Here is a 25,119-nt window from a genome sequence, read left to right as displayed (position 1 = left end):
AACATTTTTAACACATGTACATCAAAGCAATTGAGTACATTTACAAGGAAATTACACTTTAGTTTAACAGTGTTTATGAAAGAAGACATTTTCATTGAGAAATTTATAATTAATTACTTAATATAATGAAAATGAATAAGTTGTTTTAAAATTTATTCAATTTTTAAATACTTATTATGCTATACTCACAATTGTACTCAAGAGAAGAATGTTTCATAATATAAAATTGTCCAATAGATAGCGGATATTAATATTTTTGGTTTTAAGTTTTTCTTCTGTATTCCTGAGGAGTTTTTCTTTTCTCCTACTACAATACAGTTTTTCTCCTGTATTGTACCATTCAGTGTACCGATTGTGTTGTACTTTTATGAATGAAGATTATTTTAATACAAAGGTAAACATTTATTGATTTTCAGATGAACTGGAAGCTAAAGGGAACCCTGAAGCTCGGCTAAAAACTGTATCGAAGGAGACAAGAGATATTCTAGATGAGCTGAACAGAGAATACAAAGCGCCTGAAGTGCAGGCTAGTGAGAAGAAAGTGGCTGATAAATTCAATGCTGTAAGTATATATTGCAACACAAAACTTTTAATTACTTTAAATAGAAGTAATTATAATTTCACTTAAGTGATTATAAACATTAATCAAATCATTGTCATATAATATTATTGAAATTTGTAACAGATGTTATCATTTAAGTTTTTCTTCATTGGGCTCTCAAAAGTTTTAAACATTATTTAAAAATAAACAATGTTTTTTTGAAAAAGATTCATCACTACTAAAAACTGCATGTTGTTTATAGAATATTAGTCAAAATTAGTTCAGAGTTCTTCCAGCACAAGCAAAAGGACCCTTAAAGGTGCCTGGGTTAATTTTCTCCTGTCTGGATTCCAAGCCGTTGTCAGGGTTTTTAGTGGCAGAGGATTGTCACATGTTGTAGGTTTAAGCACATTGTTATGTATTGATTTTCTTTATACCTAATGTAGAGAGTAGATTTCAATCCTCAAAACATATTGTTATACATTTTGTAACATATAACCATGGCTAGTTGCAATCGTAATTTCTCAATTTGAAGTTCAAATATTTTTATTCAGAATTATCAGTATTTTTTTTTTTTTTTCAGATTAAATTTCTTTCCTAAAATTTTCAAAAAGAAAAGAGTAACATGTAATGATATTACAAGTCAAGTCAAGTCAAAATTTCTTTATTCAAAATTTGTACATATACAGTTACATACACATACAAACATCGAATGGTGTCAGCTATAACATACATAACATAACATACATTTACATAATAAATGGGCATAATTAAATTACCTTATTTTAACAGTATATTTCACAACCCCCTATCAGTTTATAAAAAACTCATCAAAAGAATACAAAGATTTACTTATAAGATATTGTTTTACTGTTTTTTTTTTTTTTTTTAATAAAAAACTATCAATTTTTAAAATATGTTCTGGTAAGCTATTATAAAACTTAATACCTGCTACTTCTGGTTTTTTTTAGGTAATTTTTAGATTTATATGTGGTGCTGCAAGCTGATTACGATTCCTAGTTACGTAATTGTGCGAAGCCCCCAATTTTGGTAATGTGTCATTTACTTTTTTTACTACAAGTACCGTTTCCAATATATAAAGTCCGTAAATTGTTAGAATGCCTAGATTCGAAAATAAATGTCTTACTGATTCTTGATGGTGTAGTTTAAGCATAATCCATATGGCTTTTTTCTGTAATATCCAAATTTTTTGCAAGTTTTTATCACTTGTTGCTCCATAAAGCACAACGCGAAAGGAAATGTGGGACTGTATATGAGAATAATAAACCATTTTCAAGGTATCAAGTTCACAGTATTTTGAGAGAGTATATAAAACAAATAACCCTGAGGATATTTTCTTTTCAATGTGCTGTATATGATTATCCCATGTTAAGTTCTTATCCACAATCTTACCAATAATGCATGTAACATAAAGCCTTTGATTCTCCTGAAATGTCTCTAATTTAAAGAATTTTGAAATCCAAATATTTTAGCGAAGCAAAACAATTCACTATATTGTTTTTAATGCTCTTGTATGTTAATGTGTCAATTACTTTTGATTGAGAACAAATTTTACCCTATCTGGTCAGTTTTTTCAACTTATTGCAAGCCTGCTGATCTATAAAATGCTAACTCTTTTTCATACTTCCAAAGTGCACAATAAGCCTTTGAGAGTCTGCAATGTGCTGACGCCAACTGAAGAACAATTAGAAGAACAAGCATTCCAACTGAAGATTAGATTTGTATCAAAGTTTTACCTACTGGAAAAGGGTTCATATGATTTCTGACCACCTATCTTGCTCAAATTTATAAATTAACATTTTGGAAAGTAATTGAAAGATTGTGCATAATGTAAGCGTACAGTATGAACATTTATTCTTATTAGTAAATAATAATACTATCTTGCTGGATGATAATGTAATCTGATAAATAAAAGAAGAAGTAAACAGTATAAGAAACAACTAGAATCCGATTTTAAAATAACTTAAAGGACCTACAAATAGGTAAAAATTATGGAATACAGTTTATAAAAACTGTTGACCTGGTTCAAAAGTTGTCTTCATCCTTATTTTCTCATTTTAATTGTTTCTTTCGCTTAACCATGCCCCGGGTAATCACCTCAACTGGGATCCTGGATATTTAATTTATATATTTTACTTTTTTATGGCACTGTAACGTTTTTAAATAGTTTTCCTGAAATACTAATATTTTTTATTGCTAACTGGAAAGCATGATGGGAAAATGCAATTTGATGAGTTTATATAACAATTTTAACTTGAATGACTGACATAATTGGGAAGAAAAATTTTTTAATAACAGTAGAGAAATGGTGGAAAACAACTTGCTTATTTGTTATTGATGTTCAAAGGTTCTAAAGGATAATAGGATTTCGGACATTAGCCATCGTTATATATTACAAAATGTATAACACAGCGGTCCGAAGATTGAAATCTATCCTCTCCATCTGGTGAGAAGACAAACTAGTACATAAAAATTACAATGTGCGGCAATGCTATTAAAAAAAATAAAGAAAATGAATTAAACATATGTGAAGACAGGAGAAAATAGACCCAATGTTGTCTCTTGCACAGGATGCAAATCACAAGCACTGGAAGTTCAAGAGTCAAACACGTCACACCGGCGCAGGCAAAAGTGAGATATAATCAAGAATATCAATGTCGGCACTTCCTACGACATAGTAGCGTATCATCTGAAACAATAAGACAAGAAGGGTAAAAGGCAGCTGCTTCTGGCAATATGACAACAGACAATAGACAATTCTTTATTAACAATGTCTTTGAGATATGTTACAGAGTCATGTAAAGAGAAAAAAAGGATTGGGAAGTGATAGGGAAATTTATGATTTGGATGAGGTCATATTCCAATTTAAAGTTGATCATTCCATGTGAAGAACTCGTTCAGCGTGTAGAAAGCGCTCTCTCCCAGTCAGCATCGAAGAGTCCTCTTCATGGCAGCAGTGTTGTCTCTTTTCAGCCTATCTGGTAGCTTATTGAACAGCTGCTCTTCTGATGTTATGGTTATGAAGATGTCTTTGTTTTGGAGGGTCATTGGTAATGCATTTTAGGATGGTTTTCAGGATATAAATTGATGTCACAGTCAGGATCCTCGAGGTTTAAGAGAATATCTCTGCAGCTATCTCTTGACTCTAATCCTGCCTTATTACTTTTTTCTGCATAAGCAGGACTCGGCGAAGGTTACCTTCTGAAGAACCACCCCAAACGGCAATTCCTGTAACTCTTTTTAAAGCAAACAATGCGGAGCTAAGCTTTAGGCAGAGGCTGTCCTGTTTTGGTCCTAGACCTTAATGCCATGGTGTATGTACGAATTTTTTTGCTTGAGGTTTGCTTGCTCCCCTTCCTAGTATAGACAAATTTGACCAATATTTATAAATACTTATAAATTATTTATTATTATTAATTATTTATTTATTATTTATAAACTGCTGTAGAGGTCTATGAAATTACCTATTGTGTAACACACTAAAAAACAAGTAATTGCAGGCCCATTACTCTACTGGGAAGGTGGCAGCCAGCTTCACTTCCACGGCGATGGTCCCGGAGACTCAGCACGAGGCAGCCATCATAGAGGAAGACCTTGTGCGCTACGAGAGAGTAAAGAAGAAAGGTACATCGCTTTGATTTTATAGCGTAGAGTATTTCCAGTTTTAAATCATTAATATTATTATGTGGCTTTTAGTCACACAAATCACTCAATAAAGGAACAGTTTGCCTTGTCTCTTGAGGTGTAACCAGTCACCTTTGATTAGTAAATTACCGCAAAGACTTGTGTGATTACTGAATTGCAAAGTGATCTGTTTAGCCAATCTTCCTTGACCTTGAAACAGATGTTAACCAACTATCACCTACTATAGTAGACACAATAAATTGCTTGAGTTTTTCATGCCTTAATTTGAGTCAATTATATATCTGTGTTGGAACTTACAAGATTTAATAATCTAGTTGATTTACATTGTATAAGCATACAACCTTTTTTCTAGGAAATTTTTTTCTGGATAGAGGAGTTTTTTTCAAAGCCACACTAGTTTTGTATAGGTCGGAATGGGATGGCATCAAAAGGGTTAAAACTATTAATATTGTCACAATTTTTCTCATATCATATGTTTCTTAGTTTGACGCACTTAAAAGTAACTGTGAGACACAAATAAATGTAAATCATTGTCAGATAACCACCCTAAATTGGTGACTTTAATTCTCTATATCTAGTTATCTGGTGGCAATATAACTATTATTTATGTTATAATATTATAATTGTTACATATAACAAATATATGTAGATGATATATTTGCTGTTTTTGACAAGAAACAGAATCTTCAAGATTTTATTATTTCGCTTAACTCATTTTACCCCTCGATAAAATTTACTTGTGAAATAGAACATAACAATCAACTCCCATTTCTAGATTTATTAATTACAAAAAATACAACTGGCCATTTTGAATTTGATATATATAGAAAATCAACACAAAACGACAGATTTATCCCATTTGATTCATTTCATCCCCCTTCACAAAAAAGAGCAGCTTTTCACAGTTTAATCCACAGGCTCTTACATACCCCTCTATCAATTGAAAATTATAAAAAGGAAGTAAAGAAAATTAAAGAAATTGCATTATTTAATGGTTACAAAATTGAAATGATTGACAACATGATAAAAAAGAAAAAGAAAATTATTGAAAGAAATTCTAGAACAACTCTCTATCAAACTAAATGCAAAGAACCTGAAAAATGGATATCTGTGTCTTACAACAATTTAACTACAGAAATTGCTAAAAGTTTTAAAACACATGCCAGTATTAATGTATCCTCAAATTCCAAAATAAAACTAAAAAACATATTAGGAAATCCAAAGAATAAAATAAACGATGAAGAAAAATCTGGAATCTATCAAATTAATTGTGACAACTGTGATTTAAAATATATTGGCCAAACAAAAAGGAAAATAAAAAAGAGAGTAAAGGAACATAAAGCATGTCTGAAGTATCAGCAAGAAGAAAGATCGGCCATGGCGAAACATGCACTCCATACTGGACACTGCTTTTCACAAGTCAAATTATTAAAAGAAATCAATGACAACAAATTCCTCGATGCTTACGAAACTATTTTTATGCAGAAGAATCAAAATTATTTAGTAAATAATGAACCTGGACCTCTACAAAATTCACCGTTACTGCCTTTAATCTAATTAAATATTAATTTTTATATATACAGTAGACATGCTTCCTGGCCTTTAAAATCTTATCTCTTTGTATTTTTCAAGACATATGTTTTTATTTAAATCTAAATTGTTTTTATTATTAATTTACTTTTATTTCAGTTATGTGGGTCTGACGATGTGTTCTTTGAGCACGAAAGGCCTCACAAAATAAAAATCTTTCATTTATTGGAGTGTTTGATTATATATTAAGCATATTATTTATGTGTTTAATAGTCACTGTTAAGTGTATCAATCTAGAAGAAATTTAATCTAAAAAAGAATATTGTTCATAATTCTAACCCCTCTACCGAAACTAGTGCGATTTACTATCACTTTCTTTCTTAGGAAAAATGTCTGATCGATTTTTAGAAAAACCAGATTGTGTGCTTGTACAGTACAAATTGGCTCACTGTTCCTGGACTATAATATTAAGTCACCAGAAAAGTAGTTTGATGATTTGAGAAGACACACCAAGTTGTACAAACCACATTAAGTTGATAAAAAAAGATGGCAACAATCCTCCTAAGAGTTTATGTATAACATGAAAGGATAAAAGGATTTGAACATTTGCCATCGTTAAATGTTACAAAACAAGTTTATTACTTGGTTTCGCACAGCCTGATCTAGTGTGTGCACAGTGGGTATCGATATATATATATATATATATATATATATATATATATATCTGTCAAGCAACAACTAGCATTGCTGGTCCTTGCAAATCGTTCCCTGACATTGTGGGTAATTCTAGAGTCGTATTTTAACCCTTGAAATGTCAGACCATTTTTTTGTTATTTTGCATGTGTCCTTCAAAAATATTAAATATAACATATTTAGCATAAATCTGTAGCTAACAAAACGTTCATATTATTAATTAATGTTTTATTCTAGCCAAATATGTGTTGAACAAATACTTTATTTTTATAAAACAGTTTTAAACTTTAATCCCATGTTAAAAGCGGAGTCTCAAACATACAGTTGGCAAATGACCTGTGTGTCCTTTTAATTGATGGGTATATAAAAATGTTAGAATGCATAGATTTTAATTTATTTTGTTGAGGTTAGGACCGTCGCACAGTACCGTTTAGTACTTGATAATCAACTCTTTACTCATTGAGGTAGTAGTTATATGAGCTTCTGCAGGTCTGTTAGCAGCAATTAATTTACATGAAAATGTAAGCGTTTAGTTGTAGTATTTTTTTTTTTTTTTTTTTTTTTTGTAATAGAGCAATGAAGTTTGAAATATTGTTTAAAATAATTGTTCCTCTTCATTGTTATATAACATTTTAAGAAACAAAATGCTTTATTTAAAAACTTTTATTTGCATAAAAAATTGCAAAAAAGAAATCAAAATAAAAACAACAACTTTTTTCAAGTGAAACTTTTCATGCTGTGTATTTAGCACCCATAACGTTTTTTACACAGGAAAAAATAATTAACCATATATATATATATATATATATCCAAAGTTCCTTTGGAAGTGCTAGGAATGTTTTGAACTATTATAAGCCTCATCAATAAAAGAACTTGGGACCAGAGTCAACTAGGCCTTCATCTTATACAGTATTTCTAGGTCTACAAAAGTCAAATTTAATTTACTTTCCTATTGTTCATTCTCATGATCTGAAGGAAACATAATATCCGAGTTGTCCTGGCCGGGAAATATTGATAACCTCCATCATCAGAGTCTAAGTCGTCCACAACTTAATTAGTGAAATAGTTTCTAGATCGGGGTGTATTGCAATCTTCAAAACTTTCAATATCACTATCACTTAAATGTAATACTCACAATCACTACAGAACACTTAAATAACTTCAGAATCACGTAAGTTTTCATGCTCCATCATTACACATAATGTAAACACAGAGAACACAGTATACAAGATAAGCTATTATCTGATCAGCAGCAAAACAGACACACAAAATATTTTTTAAATGAGGTAAGCCACAGTATGAAAACAAAATTATTTATTTGGTTGTGGCATCTAAACACTTAGACATACCAACGATACCTAGCGGAAACACTGTGAACTACATGAACAGTGTAATGTCAAATGCCGGCCACATAACCAATGCTTGTGTCTACCTCAATGGGTTAAATATAACAGAGATTCTAGAAAAAATGTGTTATCATTATTCTTAATGTAAGGGCAAAACATATTACTTATTTTTAAAATTAAAATTTTGATTTGTAAATTCCAGGATACGTGCGTTTGGTAACGAATTTTGGCCCCCTTAACTTGGAACTGTACTGCGATATGGTGCCAAAAGCCAGTGAGAACTTCATGAAACTTTGTGAGAGAGGGTACTACGACAACACCAAGTTCCACCGGTCCATTCGGAATTTCATGGTTTGTATTGGTTCAGTTATTTTCTTTGTAATCACTTCATTTTCTATAGCACAGCAGTAAGTTTTATGGATTCGATAATGTGTAACAACCTGAAATGGGTGTTTACATGCCAACATGTATATATTTTATTATTAGTGAAAATATTTCAGAAGTATAAATTAATAACAAGTAAAGGGTTTCAGATACAAGGAGGAGACCCAACAGGCACAGGAGACGGTGGTGAGTCTATCTGGGGAAAACCATTTGAGGACCACTTCAAACCGAACCTAACCCATACGGGTCGTGGTGTGTTATCTATGGCCAACTCTGGACCCAACACCAACAAATCTCAGTTGTGAGTATAGAAACCTTGCGATTCCTAAATTCCTAAAACCAGTTATTCCTAAACAGTGGATGAATACTTAATTGTTTTCTCCTGTAATTTCTTCTTGTTTTCCAATGCTGGCTTGTGTAGGTATTTGTATACATTAATTATTCAATACACTATAGCATACCTAATATCTTTTTTTTCAACTTTGTGTTTACATATTGTCAAAGACGGATTAGATTTTATTAAAAATCATGATAACTATAAACTATTAGTTACATCAAAATATGAGCTCATAGTTGCAAGTTATTGTATTTACTCACCTGTATTTATTATTGTAAGTTATACTTATTCATGTCATAACATTTCTATTGTACTGTGCATAGACTGACATTAATCCTTAGTGTTCAAAAGAACCAGCATGTGATCAGAGAGTAATTTTCTCTTCAGCTCATATAAAATTGTAACTACATCACCTCGTGTGGACTATCTGATGATCTAACCCACTTTCTTCTTGATATGTTCAGCAACTGACAGATGGATTTTCCACTTACTTACTCTTACTCCCATGGCCATGGATACCCTAGGTGGTATTTGGCCTCGCCAACCAGCTACCTCCATCTCTCCCTGTCTTCACAATCCCCCTGACCCGCTCTCAATTTCCGCAAGTCCTTCTCCACCTGGTCCTTCCAGCGATTTTTGGGTCTACCTCGAGGTCTTCTTCCAACTGGATTGTGTTTCCAAACCTCTTTAATCAATTTATCATCCTCCCTCCTCATCACATGGCCTGCCCACCGAAGTCTCTTGCTCTTTGCTTCTCCTACAACGTCTGGAGATTGAAACATCTCTCTGATTTCTTGGTTGTGCCTGATTCTCCATGGATTTTCCACTACTATTCGGAATTAATTGCCATCAATTTAGTTTTTATTTTAAAATCATGTAAATTGTACTTAGATTTTCAATATGTTATTATACAATTTCTATTACATAAAAATTGAAATTATTAAGTTATAAAATACTCTAAGAAACTGTACTTAATTTTACTTTTAAACTATGTTGTCACTATCGTGACAACTACTGTTACCCTTGGTCTCTATAAAATACTAATGATATAACACCATAAAAAACTTATAGATGACAGCATAAACTTGAGCTGCAAATTTAAAGATTTGCAGGAATGCTTTACCTCACAAAATGAAGACAACAATTATTGATTTTGGTGTTTTTTTAAGGCAATAAGTGTTGAACTGAAGTGAGAGTAGATTTTCAAAATGTTGAGATTTGCAGTGATGATTGTTCAACATTACAATATTTAAAGTATTAACACAACATTACATTTTTAATTATGTCCTGATAGGTGTTATATACAGATATTATCAAAATTAAAATTCTGATATTTGTTTAAAAGATTTATATTTTTAATATAGACTGATCTATTTGTATCTAAGGAGAAACAAAAAAATCTAAAATGGTGATGATTGTCATCTGTCTTATGATGTATCCAGTTTAACCCTTTTAACCCTGGCGGACCACATATTGTCTGTCAAGTTAGACGCTGAACATATGTATAGGTATGAACTTTATGCCCGCAGATTTCATGTTTTAAAATAAATAATATTGGGCACTAAAAACATTTTTAATTGTTTTCAATATTGCCTAGTTTATTGGTGTTTTATTAATGAAGATAAATTATGTTTTTAAGTCTTTTACTTTTTTAATTTGAAATACTAAGGTGTATTTAGACGTTTCCACATGTCTGCATTAAAGAAAAAACTGTGGTTGTGTAAGTTTACATTGTATTCTATTGAAACACAAATATTGTTACTTTGGTTGTTTTTTATGGTTTTTGTATACAAAATCAGTCTATTGCGCTTGCCATCTTGGTAGTGCTTGCCGAAAATTTCTGCAAAAAACATCACCATAGTCCAAAACCATCCCAGTTCAAAATGTTTTATATATATTTTGTGTGTCTGTGTGTGTGTGTGCGCGCGCGCTATACTATTCAGCTTGTAAAAAATATAATCGTCTCAAAATTTCAAGAAAAGTTTCAACTTGGTACGAAAATTGAAATGTCTTGGTTAAGATCATTCCCCAGCTTGGTAAGCAATTTCATTATAATATGGCAGCTATTTAACCTTTGCAGAAATTCACAACTCCATTATTTAGGAACCTAGAAAAAAAATGGAACATTTTCTGGGATGCATTAAAGAATTTATAAACGTTTTGCTATAAATATATTTTTTTATCTCAGAACGGTTTTTGAGATACCGGTTTTCCCTCTTAAAATTTTGTTGTCTGTCCATCTGTCTGTGCAATAACTCTTGGTAGAAAGATCCTAGAGACTTGAAACTAGGTATATAAATTCCTCTTGGTTATATAAAGTTCTATTAACTTTAGGGTCGAAGGATCAAAATTAAATTATAATACTTTATATTGGTCTTATGGGTAACCAAGATGACAATGAGAACATTGCAGAATAAACAAATTTGTAAACAAGCTGAGTACAATCATACGACCCCAGTAGTAACTTATCAACACAGGTGGTAAACTTACTTTGTCGGATTGTTGGTTTTATACTTTTGATATGTTTTGTCAGATCCTTCAATACTCCTTTCTATCAGTTTATTGCCCTCAAAAAGTAAGTTACTTCTAAAACAAAGCTAGTTTTAATGACTATTGTACTTGGCCTCTTTTGTAGCATGCACATAAACTCTAGATAGGAATTCCTGATAGTCAATGATATACAGATCATATCCTCTTTCACACAGACTATTCAATAACCCAAACATCCGAAGGTTGAGAACAATAAGGAGGAAAGTGTTTTTAGGACTTCCCAAAAAATTACAATCAAGTTTTTCGTGAAAAGTGCTTCAGGACATTGACTATATCACTGTGCAAACTTTTGATACATGAGTTCGCAATTTATCTAACAAGTTTTAAATAGTTATCACTGAAAATTGGTGCCCAGCCTAAATAACCTACAAAACTACAATGCTCTTCATTTGTATTAATCAATGTGGGGAACTCTATTCTCTGTGAGTACATTAAATATAGTGACAAACATTTTAGAAGGGAATTCATTCTCATTGACACTTCACTGTCATTGTAAACAAAGACTACAAAGTGGCATGTGGGATTTGCCAGTGGCGACAAATGTCAAAGGAATTGCAATCAAACAGCCAGGAATGATAAGTTCTCATCGCGATCCCCAGCTGCGACAACAGCTCAACTGGTAAAGTCACGGGCCGCCGGTCTCTGACATCTGATGAGCCGGGGTTCAAATCCCAATTGAGACTTATACTTTTTGCATCAGATTTGCATATATATATATTTCTTTTTATCAATTTTAAGCAGATTTACTGTTCTATTTCATTTATTTATAAAAAAAAAAAAAAAAAAAAAAAAAAAAAAAAAAAAAAAAAAAGCCACCATGTATACTGTTGGTGAAATTGTCTTTGCTAGGGTGAAAGGATATTGCCATTGGCCAGCAGTGATTGAGAAAATCTTAATCAAGGATCCCCAAAAATCAGTATATTATAATGTTATATTTTTTTGCGATAAAAAAACTGCCAATGTAAAGGAAAATGACATTTACCCATACTGGGAAAATCTAGAAAGCCTACGGTAAGTTTAAGGCAGATAATCATAAAAATAAAAAATTTAACGCCGCCTTGAAAGAGGCTTGAATTAGCCTACAATGACAAATCAAACACTGCCCCAAACATTAAAATCAGCTGAAAGCGATACCGCATACCAAAAAAAGACAGCTGTCGGCCTAGAAGTGGCAGAGTCTAAAATACAGGAACATGAAATGCTGAATGATCATGACTTAGAGACTTCGCTTAGTCTTGCGGCAGAAGTTGGAAACGCTCTCCTTTCAGAAAATAGTAAGTTAAAGGAAGACCTCTACATAATGACAATTAAAAAACTCCCAACTGGCAAGAAGAATTTCGGACTCTGGTATTTCTGGCTTAAATATACACCAAGCAGAAATTGAAAAACTTAAAGAGGAAAAAGAAGTCCTACTAATAGAAATTCTGTACTAGTGGATACAATAAATTCAAATTGAAGCCCAACTTGCCAAGGAAAAGGAGCTCCGTTCAAAACTTGAATGTATATTCGAAGAACATGATAAAGAAAAAGAACATATAATATCTAGTAATAATATGGAAATTGCTAGACTACAAGAAGTAATAAAACAAATTAAAACACCAAATGAAAATAAAATAAGTGATAGGAACTCAAGTCCAACAGCGGAAATGTGCGACAAATGATGCAGAAGAAACACAAACCAACATGGACTCCTTACCTTCACAGGGATCACTTCTGCTTCAGTTGGTGGAATTGAGAGTTCGTCTGGACGAGATGAAAAGAAAAACAACTGAACCTGTTCAAAATTGCACATCTATCACCCTACACCTGGATAATCTAAACAAGCGTTAAGACCACGTAGAGCAGCAGTTAAGGATAATCCAAAGACTGCCTATACAACCGAGGGAAACTCTGAACCTACTGGACCTCTAATCGAGACATCAAACGGGAATACCACTGCCATCCTCCAAACCTCACCCCCCATCTACGAAGAAAAGAGGAAAAAAAGAAACAGAAATCTTTTTTCAGTGTATCACTACAGGTAGCAAAGCAAAAAGAGCTCCTGGGTGAAAAAACTTAAAAATATACAATTAAACCTGACACCGCCCCCACCCCAGAACAGAAGAAGCCACTGTCAATTTACCGGATGTTGACAAACAATGCTGGCAACATGAACACTGTCCCACGCCATTTGAGACTTGGAGATTCTCTTTCACCTGCATCTACGGACACAACTCGAGAGAATTTTACCCTTGAGACAGAGACGAGTCTATCTATTCCTAGACCTACAGTCCGGAGCAGAAGGCCTCCAATGCTTGCTGTAATACGGGACCAAGGAGAGAGCATGGAAGATTTTCTCTCCAGATACATAAAAAAACCCCACAGAGCAGAGCAGGGACAATGACATTCAGAACAAAAGCAACCCATCCATAGACTCAACCACTGATGCAGATAATGCCATTTCTCAAGGTTTCTTTACATCAGAATACTCATCTCAGAGGAAGCAAGGCAACAAACGTTTTTTAGCATTAGGCCCCCCTTACAAAGACAGGTGGAAGCAAGAAACAAAGGAAAGAATAATAATCAACTCGTCTCTGAAAAGACAACTATACTTCACCAGAATGTAAGGACCGCATTGGAAACAAGATAGAACGCTTGAAACTGTCTGCTTGATAGTCATAAACCTGACATTCTCGTTATCACAGAACATGGGCTAGACTGCGACTCCATCTCAAATGTTCATCTTATAAGCTATAAGCTAATAGTAGCTTTCAGCAGGGACCAATCACAAAAAGGGCGGCGTTGCCATTTACAGCCACGACTCAATTGTTAACCCCCTGGAGAGTCTACACATTGAACAGTCTAGCAGGAGAACTCCTTTTGGAGTTGTCAGGCATAAATATCTCCCTAACTAATGGAGGAAATCTTCTCATTTTGGGTGCCTATCGACCACCAGATGCCCCCCTCGAAGATGCACTGGCGCTACTGTCGGATGTGCTTGAGACACTACCTTGTAACAACAGTGGGATCTGCATAGTGGGAGACTTAAATGTTGATCACCTGAAAGATTCAAGAGATAAATCATCCTTAAATGAGCTTTTAGCTTCCTTTGGTATACATAGGTTACCTCTCTCCGCCACTAGGAATAACAAGTACGTCACAGTCTTCCATCGACCTAGTGTGCTCAAGTCTCGACCAAGATCTGGTAAAAGTGGATATAGTTGATGAACACCTGTCCGACCATACTGGTCAAATATTGTACTATAAATGTACCATCGTTGAAAAGTACATCGACTGTCTCTACTCGACGCCAGTTCAACTGCAATACAATGTTCACCATTAAAGAGACGATCACTTATCAGTCCTGGGATGGAGTGCTTACGGAGGAGAATGCAGACATTGCTTACTCCAAATTCATCACTCTGATGGTCTCCAATTTGGATTTTGCTTGTCCATACAAGACATATCGCAATAAAATCTGTAAAACATAAAATAATTGCCTATGACAGAGAGGTGAGCGAAAAGAAGAACGCCTATATTGTAGCACGTAACAGATTTATTCTGAATGGAATACCGGAAGAAAAAAGCAGATGCGGCTCATAAGAAAAAACTTTATGACCTCACAGCTTAGATCATTGAGGCAGTCAGCCAGCGAGAAATTCATCTCTGAATCTGCAAACAAGAATAAAGCCATCTGGACAATAATAGATGCTGAAAGAAAAACATTAAAAAACTTAACTGACTCAATTATCTTCACTAAAAATAGCCAATGGAACTACTTGCAATTTACACACCATTTCTGAACATTTAAAAAAAATACTTCATCAATGTGGCCGAAGAAACCCTGATAAAAAAATAATCCCCCAAAGAGGTATACACCTATTGATAATACTTTTACTGTTGACGATCATTCAGGGTCTTCGCTCCAACTACGATGAACGAAATCCGGACAATCATCAGAGCAACTAAAATCATCTTCTTCAGCTGGTGTGGATGATATGTCTTCAAGGCTCATGAAATCTTGCGGGGAGGAAATGCTGGTTCCTTTGACTGACGTAATAAATAAGTCTCTGGCACAAAGTGTGTTTCCATCTAAAATGAAGACCTCAAAAGTATATCCCTCCATAAAAAAGGGCGAAAAGATGAAATCAAGAATTACAGGCCTATCTCGTTGGTTTCCACCTTCTCAAAAGTCCTGGAGAGAGTTGTCTTAAGTAGACTCAGAGCTCATCTTCAGCGGAACAACATGAACCTTGAAGGACAGCATGGCTTCGTTCCGGGACCGCTCGACAGCAACAGCTCTTGGAGATATCATTGAATGTATGATTAACGATTTGGATGCTGGGAAAACAATTATTAGTACATCACTTGACTTAAGCAAGGCATTCGACTGCCTTGACCACAAGATGATTCTAGGCAAACTCGAACATCTTGGAGTTGTCGGAATAGCACACTCTTGGTTTAAAAGCTACCTAAGCAGTCGAATGCAGCTTGTGGAGCTGAAAGGAACGCCAATGGTATTACAACTTTGATCAGATCAAAGCCACTGAATGTTAAGAGAGGAGTCCCCCAGGGCTCGGTCTTGGGTCCAGTGCTGTTTGCCTTGTTCACAGCCGATCTTCCAAAACCATGTCAGCCGGTATAGCAAGGCCATCATGTTTGCCGATGACACATGCTCCTGACTAGCGACAAGGCGGCAGAAAGCACTGGAAGTGAAACAACTTCATTGCTGTGAGCTCAGCACAAGACTACTGCATCAACAACGATCTGGTCTTCAATGAAGAAAAAAACTACACAGTTGATTATGGGAAAGCTCAAAAATAAGGTCACTGGTCCTCCTAACATTCAAACCCTAACTTCAAACAAAACACTTAGGTATAGTTCTTGATGATGAGCTGTCTTGGAACTACCATGTTGGACTCTCTTTGCATGAAGCTGAGCTCTTCAATTTTCGCCTTGAAGCGTATTCGAAGCCATCAGCACGGCTGAAGCAACAAGAACATGTATCATGCCCTCTTCGAGTTCTCACCTCAGATATGGTTATAATATTCTGGGGGTGGGGCAAAGCAAGAAAACTTGAAACGAGTGCTGGTGCTCCAGAAACGAGCTCTTCGATCCATGGCGGGTCTTCAGCCAAGAGAAAGCTGCAGGAACTCCTTTCAAAGCCTTGGAATTTTAACTGCAGTCTCATTATACATCCTAGAGACAGTTGATTTCGCTCTAAAATCACCTCTTCCAAGAAACAGAAATTTTCACAACTACAACACAAGGCACAATAGCAACTTTAATCTTCCCATCCACAGAACTTCTATTTTCTCAAAGAAACCCTCATACGCTGGAGCAAAAACTGTACAGTATGCTTCCACAGTCAATAAAAGAAGGCACACCCTCCACGTTGAAGAAGAGGGCTCCGACAATGGCTTGCAGGACATCCCACTATACAGCATGGAGGAGTTCATCGCTCGCGTAAGACCTGACGTCAGCAGTGCTACTTGACACTACACTACAAAAAATAAATAAATAAATTATAATTATAAAAATTTTGACACCATTCTGTGCTTGAAGCTCATGAATAAAGTTATCTGTATCTGTATCTATATTCGGCTGTAAATTTCTGAGTGAGTAAATATCATATTTATTGTACACTGAATACATTAACCGTTTGCGCTCGAAAGGCCAGCAGCACTGGCCACACCAAGGTTGCAGACAGCTCGCGTTAGTTTTGTTGTAGTTTGTCGTATGGCCAGTACAGATGGCCGCGCTACTTTCAATGACAACTCAGCGGCCTATATTTGTTGTTTGCCTCCGCAGATCGGAATAATTTTTCAATATCCTCTGTGTTATTTGTATAGTAGTTTAAAATGTTTAAAGAAGAAATGAAAATAAACTTTTAATAAATCTTTCTAATACAAAGATAAACATACATTTAGGAAATTTAACTCTTATATGTATATTGTTTACAAGATACAAGATATTTAAACAAAATTTTATAAAGTAGGCATTTACAGTTATGTTATACCCAGACATGAAGTATTTTACATTTTTCTCAGTCTTCACATTTTTTATGAATAAAACTTTTAAAAATACACACCTATATGTAGTCATAAATAGTTAGCACATGTCTTCTTGTAAAATTTTCTAGGTTTCTATCACTTAGGTGTATAGACCCACTATGCGCCATTCGTCTTATTTGCACAGTCAATGTTTAGAAAAAAACTCTAGGATAATTTAAAATTTACTGCTAAAATTAAAAAAACTACTTTAAAATAAAGCTGATGGATAAGTTTTAACACTCACTATTCATTATAAAACAAAGAGAATATTAGAAAATAACTGCAATGTTTAATGGCCAGTGGTGCTGGCCTTACGAACTCAGATAACATTACGGTAAAAATTAATCTGCGCTTCCGACAGAATGGGCGGTGGCCAGTACAGATGACAAGTAAAGCTCCAAGGATAAATTATAATTACTGCCAATTTCAGGTGTTTAATTACCCAAACATAAATAATAGTACAAGTTACAGAAATCTTTGTGTCTAACATTAGGCATCTTTACAGTTTTCTGACATACCGGTCATGCCGGCACCTGGATGGTAAACACACGGTGTTCGGGCGAGTAGTGGGTGGCCTGGACACTCTCTCCGCCATGGAGCAGGTGGAGGTGGATAATAAAGATTGCCCGATAGAGGACATTGTCATCGAGAAGGCACAGGTCTTCGTCGACCCTTACGTGGAGGCTGATGAACAGGTATGTCCTTCGACACAGTTCTCTTGTTTACTTTTCTGCAGTAACCTTTGTGCACCATTGTATGTATTTGATGTCATAGATTTCAAGACTAAAATTTGTCTTTTGCAAATCTTAGATAAAATTATCTCTTTTTACATTTTGTATCAGTGTTGGTTAGGTGGCAGTGTTTGTGTTTTACCTAGCTTATATTTTTGTTTACATCTCAGAAACGTGTGTTGTTTACGAATTTGATTAAATTTGTATGGTCTCTTACATAGTATAGTTTGTCTTTATGCCGATAATGCCAATGTTATTTTTTCAAGTAAAACTAACTGAAATTAAAATTGCATTATTAGAAACTCTTTTAAATGTAAAGAATATCTTTAACAACAATAACTTGCTTCTAAATTTAAATAAAACTAACTTTATTTCTTTTTAAACCATACAAGCTAGAGGTGTTTTGAATCCTGCAATACCTTTGACACTACAAGATTTCTTGGTTTAATTGTTGACAGTACATTAAGTTGGACAAATCACCACCAAAAGATTGTCATGAGGATTGTATGTATTATCCAGAATGACAAAATGATGTAACTTAAAATATTTTACTTTTCATTTATTCGTAGACATATAGCGTATGTTACATGTGTTTATGTTACTACATCAAAAACACAACATAAGTTAAATCCTTCTCATTCAAAAAAGACTATTAGAATTATGTGCAATTTAAAAACCAAAACCTTAGGTCAGACTTGTGTTTTCTGAAATTGCTATTTGGGCCGTTTACAATATGTATATTCTTGAAACAGTAAAATATATAATCCAACAACAGTCTAATGTTTTAATATTTAATACCCATAATTGTTAAAAACCGGGTAATCTTTGAAAGGCATAGATTAGAAATCTACAAAAAGAACACAAGCTATAAAGGTTCAGGTTCCATGTTCTTTAGAATCTTGCCCAAGCAAATGAAAATTGAAAAAGATAATGCAATGTTCATGAGAAAATTAAAATCATACCTGCTGAGTACACTTTTTTTACTCGCTAGGGGAAATTAATAATGGCGTATGCATTGCTTAGTGACAATCACAAATAACTTAGTTTTAGTCAGTACTATTTCATTTTAATCATTTACTGTAATGTTAGCTTGTAAATAATTTAACTTGTTGCACTGTTTATATGTATCTTGTGTACAGTTTGGAAATAAAGATATTATGGTTGATTGAGTTAAAATTAATCTAAAAAATTATGAAAATACAGCCATAACGTTTTTGTCTCAAAAGAGTTTGTGTTTGTTAGTTATAAACAATACAACATTACTTTTTTTTATTCTACAAACTATACTCAATAAAATGACATTTTTATTTATTATCGAATAACTATTACCCAACATAATTACCTTTTATCCAAACCAATTTTGAAAGAAAATTTTACACATTTGTACACGGTCATATTATTATAATACATATTTTTACTCTAAAAAATGTATGCTTTATGAAATTTGTTATTTTTATAGCGTTTTATATATTATTATTAAAATAAATCTAAAAATAGATGAGATACATCAAAATTAGTTTGAATGTATTTACTAAAACATATTTAATGCTTTTTTTATTTTTGTTTAATAATACTAGTTACTCCATCAGATCGTTGTTAATATGTCAAGTAAACATCCCGATCGCCATAATTCTCACAAAATTTCAAACTGCTGAATGCCTAACTCTCAACAACGCTTGTGGACAAATCTAAAAATTATAAAAAGTCCTTATCATATCAGATAATTCCTGGCATACCGACTGAACCACAATCAAAATAGAAAAAATTACAATAGCAGCACAATTGAAAGAACTAGAAAGTAACAAGGTTCTGTTTTTAACGTCTAAGTAAAACTTTACCATGTGCTTTCATGACAGTTCCTTAGCTGACTGTCAGAGTGTAGTAGCAATTAAAGAGCACTACTATAGATTTGTAGTAGTTCAAATAAACACTACTAGAGGCCAATGTGCATCGTCTTACGACTGACGGGCGGTGTGTAGCGAGGCAGTGGTTTGGCACAGTTAAGGGGTTAAGAGCTGGCTGTAATAAAACAACCCCTTTAGTTTTTTCCCATAAGAACAATGTTAAACATCATGCCCATTTACGTCCTTATTTTTTATCATAGCATTATGGGATATGTCTTATTTTAAAGATCTTATTAATACGCACCCAAAAGCTTTTAGATTTTTTTCTGGATAACTAACAAAAATAACTAAAACACTAAAATGCATTTGGATGTGTATGAACTATATATTTAAAATGAGATACTTCCCATGATTCTATGACTAAAAATAAGATTATAAAAGTGCATGAGTTTGAACATTATTCTTGTGGGACTTAAGTCAAGTTGGCCACCAGTACAGTGAGCTCTGAAAACATAAAAACTTGAATGTTTATTTGTGTGTAACTAATTCAGTTCTTTGACTTCTTGTCATGTTAAATAAAATAGATGACACTGCTATCGCCTTTTTAATAAAATGTATTATTGATTTTCATGTGTTACAGTTAGCAGTTGAGCGAGCAGAAGATTTGAAGCGCAAAGCAGCAGAAGCAGCGGAATCTGTACCTAAATTACGAGCTGTTCCCAACCAGCCATTGAGAGCTTTCCACTCTGGGGTGGGGAAGTACATTAACCCGCAGACCCTTAACAGGTTAGGCCATTTTTATGCTCTGTTTCTCATTGAATTCTGTATAGATACAATTAAAAAAAATAGATCTTTTCTAAATTATGTTTGTAGTTATTTTCTAACATTTATATTTTTAGCATTGATAGAAGTGTACATTATGTTATATTGTTTCTTCTTTTCACCTTTAACAAATTTATAGGTCATAACAGTAATCTATATATATATATATATATATATATATATATATATATATATATATAAATGAATGTTTGTGTGTTTGTCCTTTATGGAATCGTGAACTATTTGACCGATCATTATGAAAATTTGTATGTACATGTATTTTTCCATGGAGAAGGTTTATATTGTATGCCCATTGTTGTAACTTGCCACCAGGCAGTGCTGCGAACATAAAAGTTTTGAAAGCGCCTGCAAGTTATAAACTGCAATCACGACACAGTTACGTATATTAAGTAGCCAAAAACTACTTGAACGCGCTAAGATGGTGTACATTTGTCTTAAAAATAAATTATTTATTGAACTTAAAACTTGAATAGAAGACCACTTTATAATAAAGTACATGTATGGATACAAATATAAAAACATACACTTTTGACAGATTTTCCTGATCGTGGCAACAAGGCCAAATCTACATCAGTGTTGTAAACATAATTCGCTTGAACCAGAAATGTTCATACACGGGCAAAGCTTACAAAGAGCGTGCGAAGCCGCGGGAAACAGCTAGTATTTAATAAATGACTTTATGGCATTGATCATTATTACATTGGGCTAAACTATAAATGCATATTATTTGTTTTCCTTATATAAAATATATCTTCACATAAGGATTTTGTGTTGCTTAGCCTTTTTTGGTAACATCAGCTAGCATTGTATGATATTACATTAAACCAGATATATGTATCAATAAGAATTAAATTGACACTAACTGAAATATGACACATTACAGGCACATTTTTAGCAAAATTAAACTTAAATATTGCATTCCTACTTTGCAACCACTGATAAGATCACGATTTCTCTCTGAGAAACATTTATTTCTTTTACTAATGAGTTCTTTGTACTTTGTATATTTTTTAATAACACATGGAGATTTATTGTGGAACGTTTTATTGAATAATGCTTGCATGTTCATTTCAAACAAACAGTGGAGATCAATTTATATTTCTTAATTATAAAATTCATGTTCTCTGTTTCCAGCAAAGAAAAATTGGTAACATCATCAGAGCCCGTAGCAAAGAAGAAAAAAGATGTTGGATACCAGTTCAGTAATTTTAGCTCATGGTGAAATCTTTTGTTTATGTATATAAATATTGATTGTAATTTTGTAAATATACCATATTATTGTTACATATGTTGGTTTTCTTAACCTATAAAATTACAAAATAATGTAAATAATTAAATACTATTTACATTTTGAATTTGTGAAATTTTCTTTGTAAATTATGAGAAATTGCCTACATATAGAAAACTTGGAACTATCAATAATTCTTAGAAAGAATACTTTTTCAAGACTGTTGAACAAACATTACCGATGTGAAATGAATTTTCAGAAATCAATCAGTCCCACTAGTGAAGTCTGTTAATATTATTATTAATAGAATAGGAAGGTATTTATGTTAAGCCAAATAATTTTAACCAAAATTGGCTTAAATTTTTGCTCCAGGCTTACTCAGGAAGCTCATTAAATAATTTAATTCTTAGGTACATATGACTTTGAATAGTTTCTTAAGCTTATTGACAGCAAAGTAAATAAGTATTTGCTGCTTACAAAATGATGACAAGTTACTTGCCTTTTTTTAAACTACAGAATATCTCTTTATCATGGATTAAACAACATTAATATAAAGACTCAAATTATAACTTCAAACTCTAAATATAAAAAAATAAAATAATAAACATGCCTTTTATTTCAAGCGATTATCAGATACATCTGTTTTTCATAATAACTCACGTCAACATGATACAATATATTTTAGACACTAAACTTATTTAAAACAGTTAAAAGTACAAAGTTAAAAGTATAAAACGTTCACTCCAGTGAAAAGAGGTGCTTCTTTAGCTGGAGTTTAAAATGGCAACCTTTAAGCAATTTAAGGTCACAAGGGAGACCGTTGTACAACTTTGGACCAAAATGGGAAAACCCCCTTCGACCAATCTCCAACCTCACTTTGTTAAAGTGAAGTTGGTCACTCTGCCGAGTGTTGCGGCAAACGATCTCAGCACGACTGCACAGCCTTTCTGCCAGGTACCGTGGCTCCCGCTGGAACAGTACATTGTTTATAAGGCAGCAAGTCTGCATCCTGCACACGGCATCCATGGTCATGAGTCCTGCAGCATCTCGAAAGGGTGACACGTGATCTCTTCGACAGAGCCCATATACAATTCGAATTGCAGCGTTTTGCATTCTTTGAATTCGTTCTGCGTCTTCCTTTGAGATGCTATTGCCGTATGCAGGAAAACAGTAATAAAAAATTGGCGACAAGACGCAACTTAACGGACTCTGGAAGGGTGGATCTCAGCGTATACATGCCTCGCAGTCTCCCCAGTGGTTGGTCTCAGTTACACTTTTTACATGTAAGACTTTTTTGCCAAGTATTTTGTGTACTAATACTCCAATTCACTCTTCACTTGTTTAGCATCTAATAACTGACAATGTCATAGACTTGACTCCTGAAATCTGGTTGAAGAGAGTCAGTAAGATCGAAACAATGTCAGTGGTACAATGTAAAGAGCACTTCTTCCTCACTTAGATATTCCTATACCTCTGAACACATTACACTTAAGGTATATGGATTAGGGAGTAAACCTAGCCATACAGTTGTTGGCAGCCAGTCGGTGAACCAAGTCGTTCAGAAAACATATATTGCCAAATAAAATCTTTTGTAAGACTGACACTATTTACACAGGTGTAATGGAAATTAGATTGAATTCATACATAATATGCACTCATCAACTATAACCTACTACACTGCGATATCCAACTTTTCATACATAAAGTTGGATATGGTGATCTCAACTTAATTTATAGTTTCAAGGATTCATTTTCTCTGTGAACGTCTGAATTTAAAAGAAAAATCTGTTTGGCTCTAGTTATTTGTTCAATTTATCACTAAATCAACCAAATGAATTAACCATTCCATAGCAACTTTGGTTCTTTTTCTGTTATAAGATTATTTATATCCTTAATACAATTTATGAGTGATACAATCTGTATAAAACTGATTTATAAGGAATATACTAGAAAAATCATTAACAGCAACAACAAAATCCCAGAACCAAACCTTGTGGTAGTCCTACCAGAGTTGTTTAAAATTTGATTGATCTAAGTCATTGAATAATTATTTGTTTTCTTTGCTGTAAATAGGACTGTTTAACTGGTACTGGGGAAAATAGTATCCTCTGCCGCAATAGCCACTGAGCCATTGTGCCAAGTTTTGTTGTTGTGAATGGTAAGATCATATCTAAAAATTGTATTTTGTTGTGTGTTATCATTACGTAGTGATTTTTGTGATGATTGATAAATTCAAGCAACAGGCTTGCATTAAGTTTTGCTTTAAATTTAAGAATGCTTCAAAAAGCTTTTTGAAGAACATTCTCTGAGAGAACACAGGTTTTTTAGTGGTACGCTCGTTTCAAGGCTGGCAGAATTTCAATTTAAGATGATCATTGTTCAAAATGGCCTTCCACAAGCAAAGCAGATAAAATTGTTAGAATAAGTTCAGCATCTCATTCATCAAGACTGTCGTCAGACAATAAATGACTTAGTAGTGTCATTATCAGCTATGGAAGCTATCAAGAAATTTTAACCAAAAACTTAGGCATGCATCGAGTTGCCACAAAATTTGTGCCTCGGCTTTTGACTATCGATCAGAAACACATTCATATCCAGGATCGTAACTGATGATAAAAGTTGGATTTATGGTTATGATCCAGAAATAAAACAGCAGTCATCAGTGTTCATAATCACCAAGACTGAAAAAAGCTAGACAAGTGAGAAGTGTGACAAAAATTGCTCTTAGTTTTAGTTTGTTGACATTAAAAGGCATTGTCCATTGTGAATTCGTACCACCTGGTGTTACAGTGAACTCTGATTTTTATTGTGACATTTTGAAGCATTTGAGGGGAAAAGTGTGGTCGAAAAAGGCCTGATTTGTGGAAAGGCAAAAACTGGCTGTTGCATTACGACAACGCTCCAGCTCACGCTTCCATGAAAACAACAACACAGTTTTTGGCCAAAACCAACATGGCTACCGTTCCACATCCTGCGTTCTTGCCAGATTTAGCTCCTTGTGACTTTTCTCTCTTCCCAAAAATGAAAACGCATATGATAAGGTCACCATTTTGACAGTGTTAAAACATATGAAAAAAAAACAATAATTTTCAGCAGCTTTCCAGAAAAGCTGTTTTTTAACACTTTCTAGTTGTGGAAAAAACCCTTGTTTCATTGTATCAACTCGAATAGACCTAATTGCGAATGAGATAACAGCCAATAATAGCCCAGGTAAGAAAACAAAAATTAGCAGGCCTAGTCTGGGAACTTTCTGATACTACTCAAAGTTTTGTTGATAAAGGTAAGATGATTTTATTTTTTATGGTCACTGTGTGACAGTGGATAAGCTTTTTCGATAAAAACCTCTTTTCTCAATCATGGACCCCTTGGCCCATCCCCTGAATCCATCACTGTA

The 25,119-nt window shown here is 33.7% G+C and overlaps 1 protein-coding gene across 1 annotated transcript in view; it reads left to right on the top strand.

The window, feature by feature from the left end:
• Positions 1-21,781, top strand: part of LOC124367736 (RING-type E3 ubiquitin-protein ligase PPIL2) — a 37,930-nt gene extending 16,149 nt beyond the window's left edge. The window contains exons 5-11 of the mRNA XM_046824814.1: positions 417-562; positions 4,063-4,186; positions 7,979-8,127; positions 8,310-8,461; positions 17,585-17,774; positions 20,295-20,440; positions 21,632-21,781. Of these exons, the coding sequence (XP_046680770.1) occupies positions 417-562; positions 4,063-4,186; positions 7,979-8,127; positions 8,310-8,461; positions 17,585-17,774; positions 20,295-20,440; positions 21,632-21,719 (995 nt within the window). The 3' untranslated portion in view covers positions 21,720-21,781. The remainder of the gene's footprint in view (positions 1-416; positions 563-4,062; positions 4,187-7,978; positions 8,128-8,309; positions 8,462-17,584; positions 17,775-20,294; positions 20,441-21,631) is intronic.
• The last annotated feature ends 3,338 nt before the right edge of the window (positions 21,782-25,119 follow it).

Source organism: Homalodisca vitripennis, chromosome 8 (assembly GCF_021130785.1).
Source record: "Homalodisca vitripennis isolate AUS2020 chromosome 8, UT_GWSS_2.1, whole genome shotgun sequence".
Classification (NCBI taxonomy): domain Eukaryota; kingdom Metazoa; phylum Arthropoda; class Insecta; order Hemiptera; family Cicadellidae; genus Homalodisca; species Homalodisca vitripennis.
This window is presented reverse-complemented; position numbering and strand designations above follow the sequence as displayed.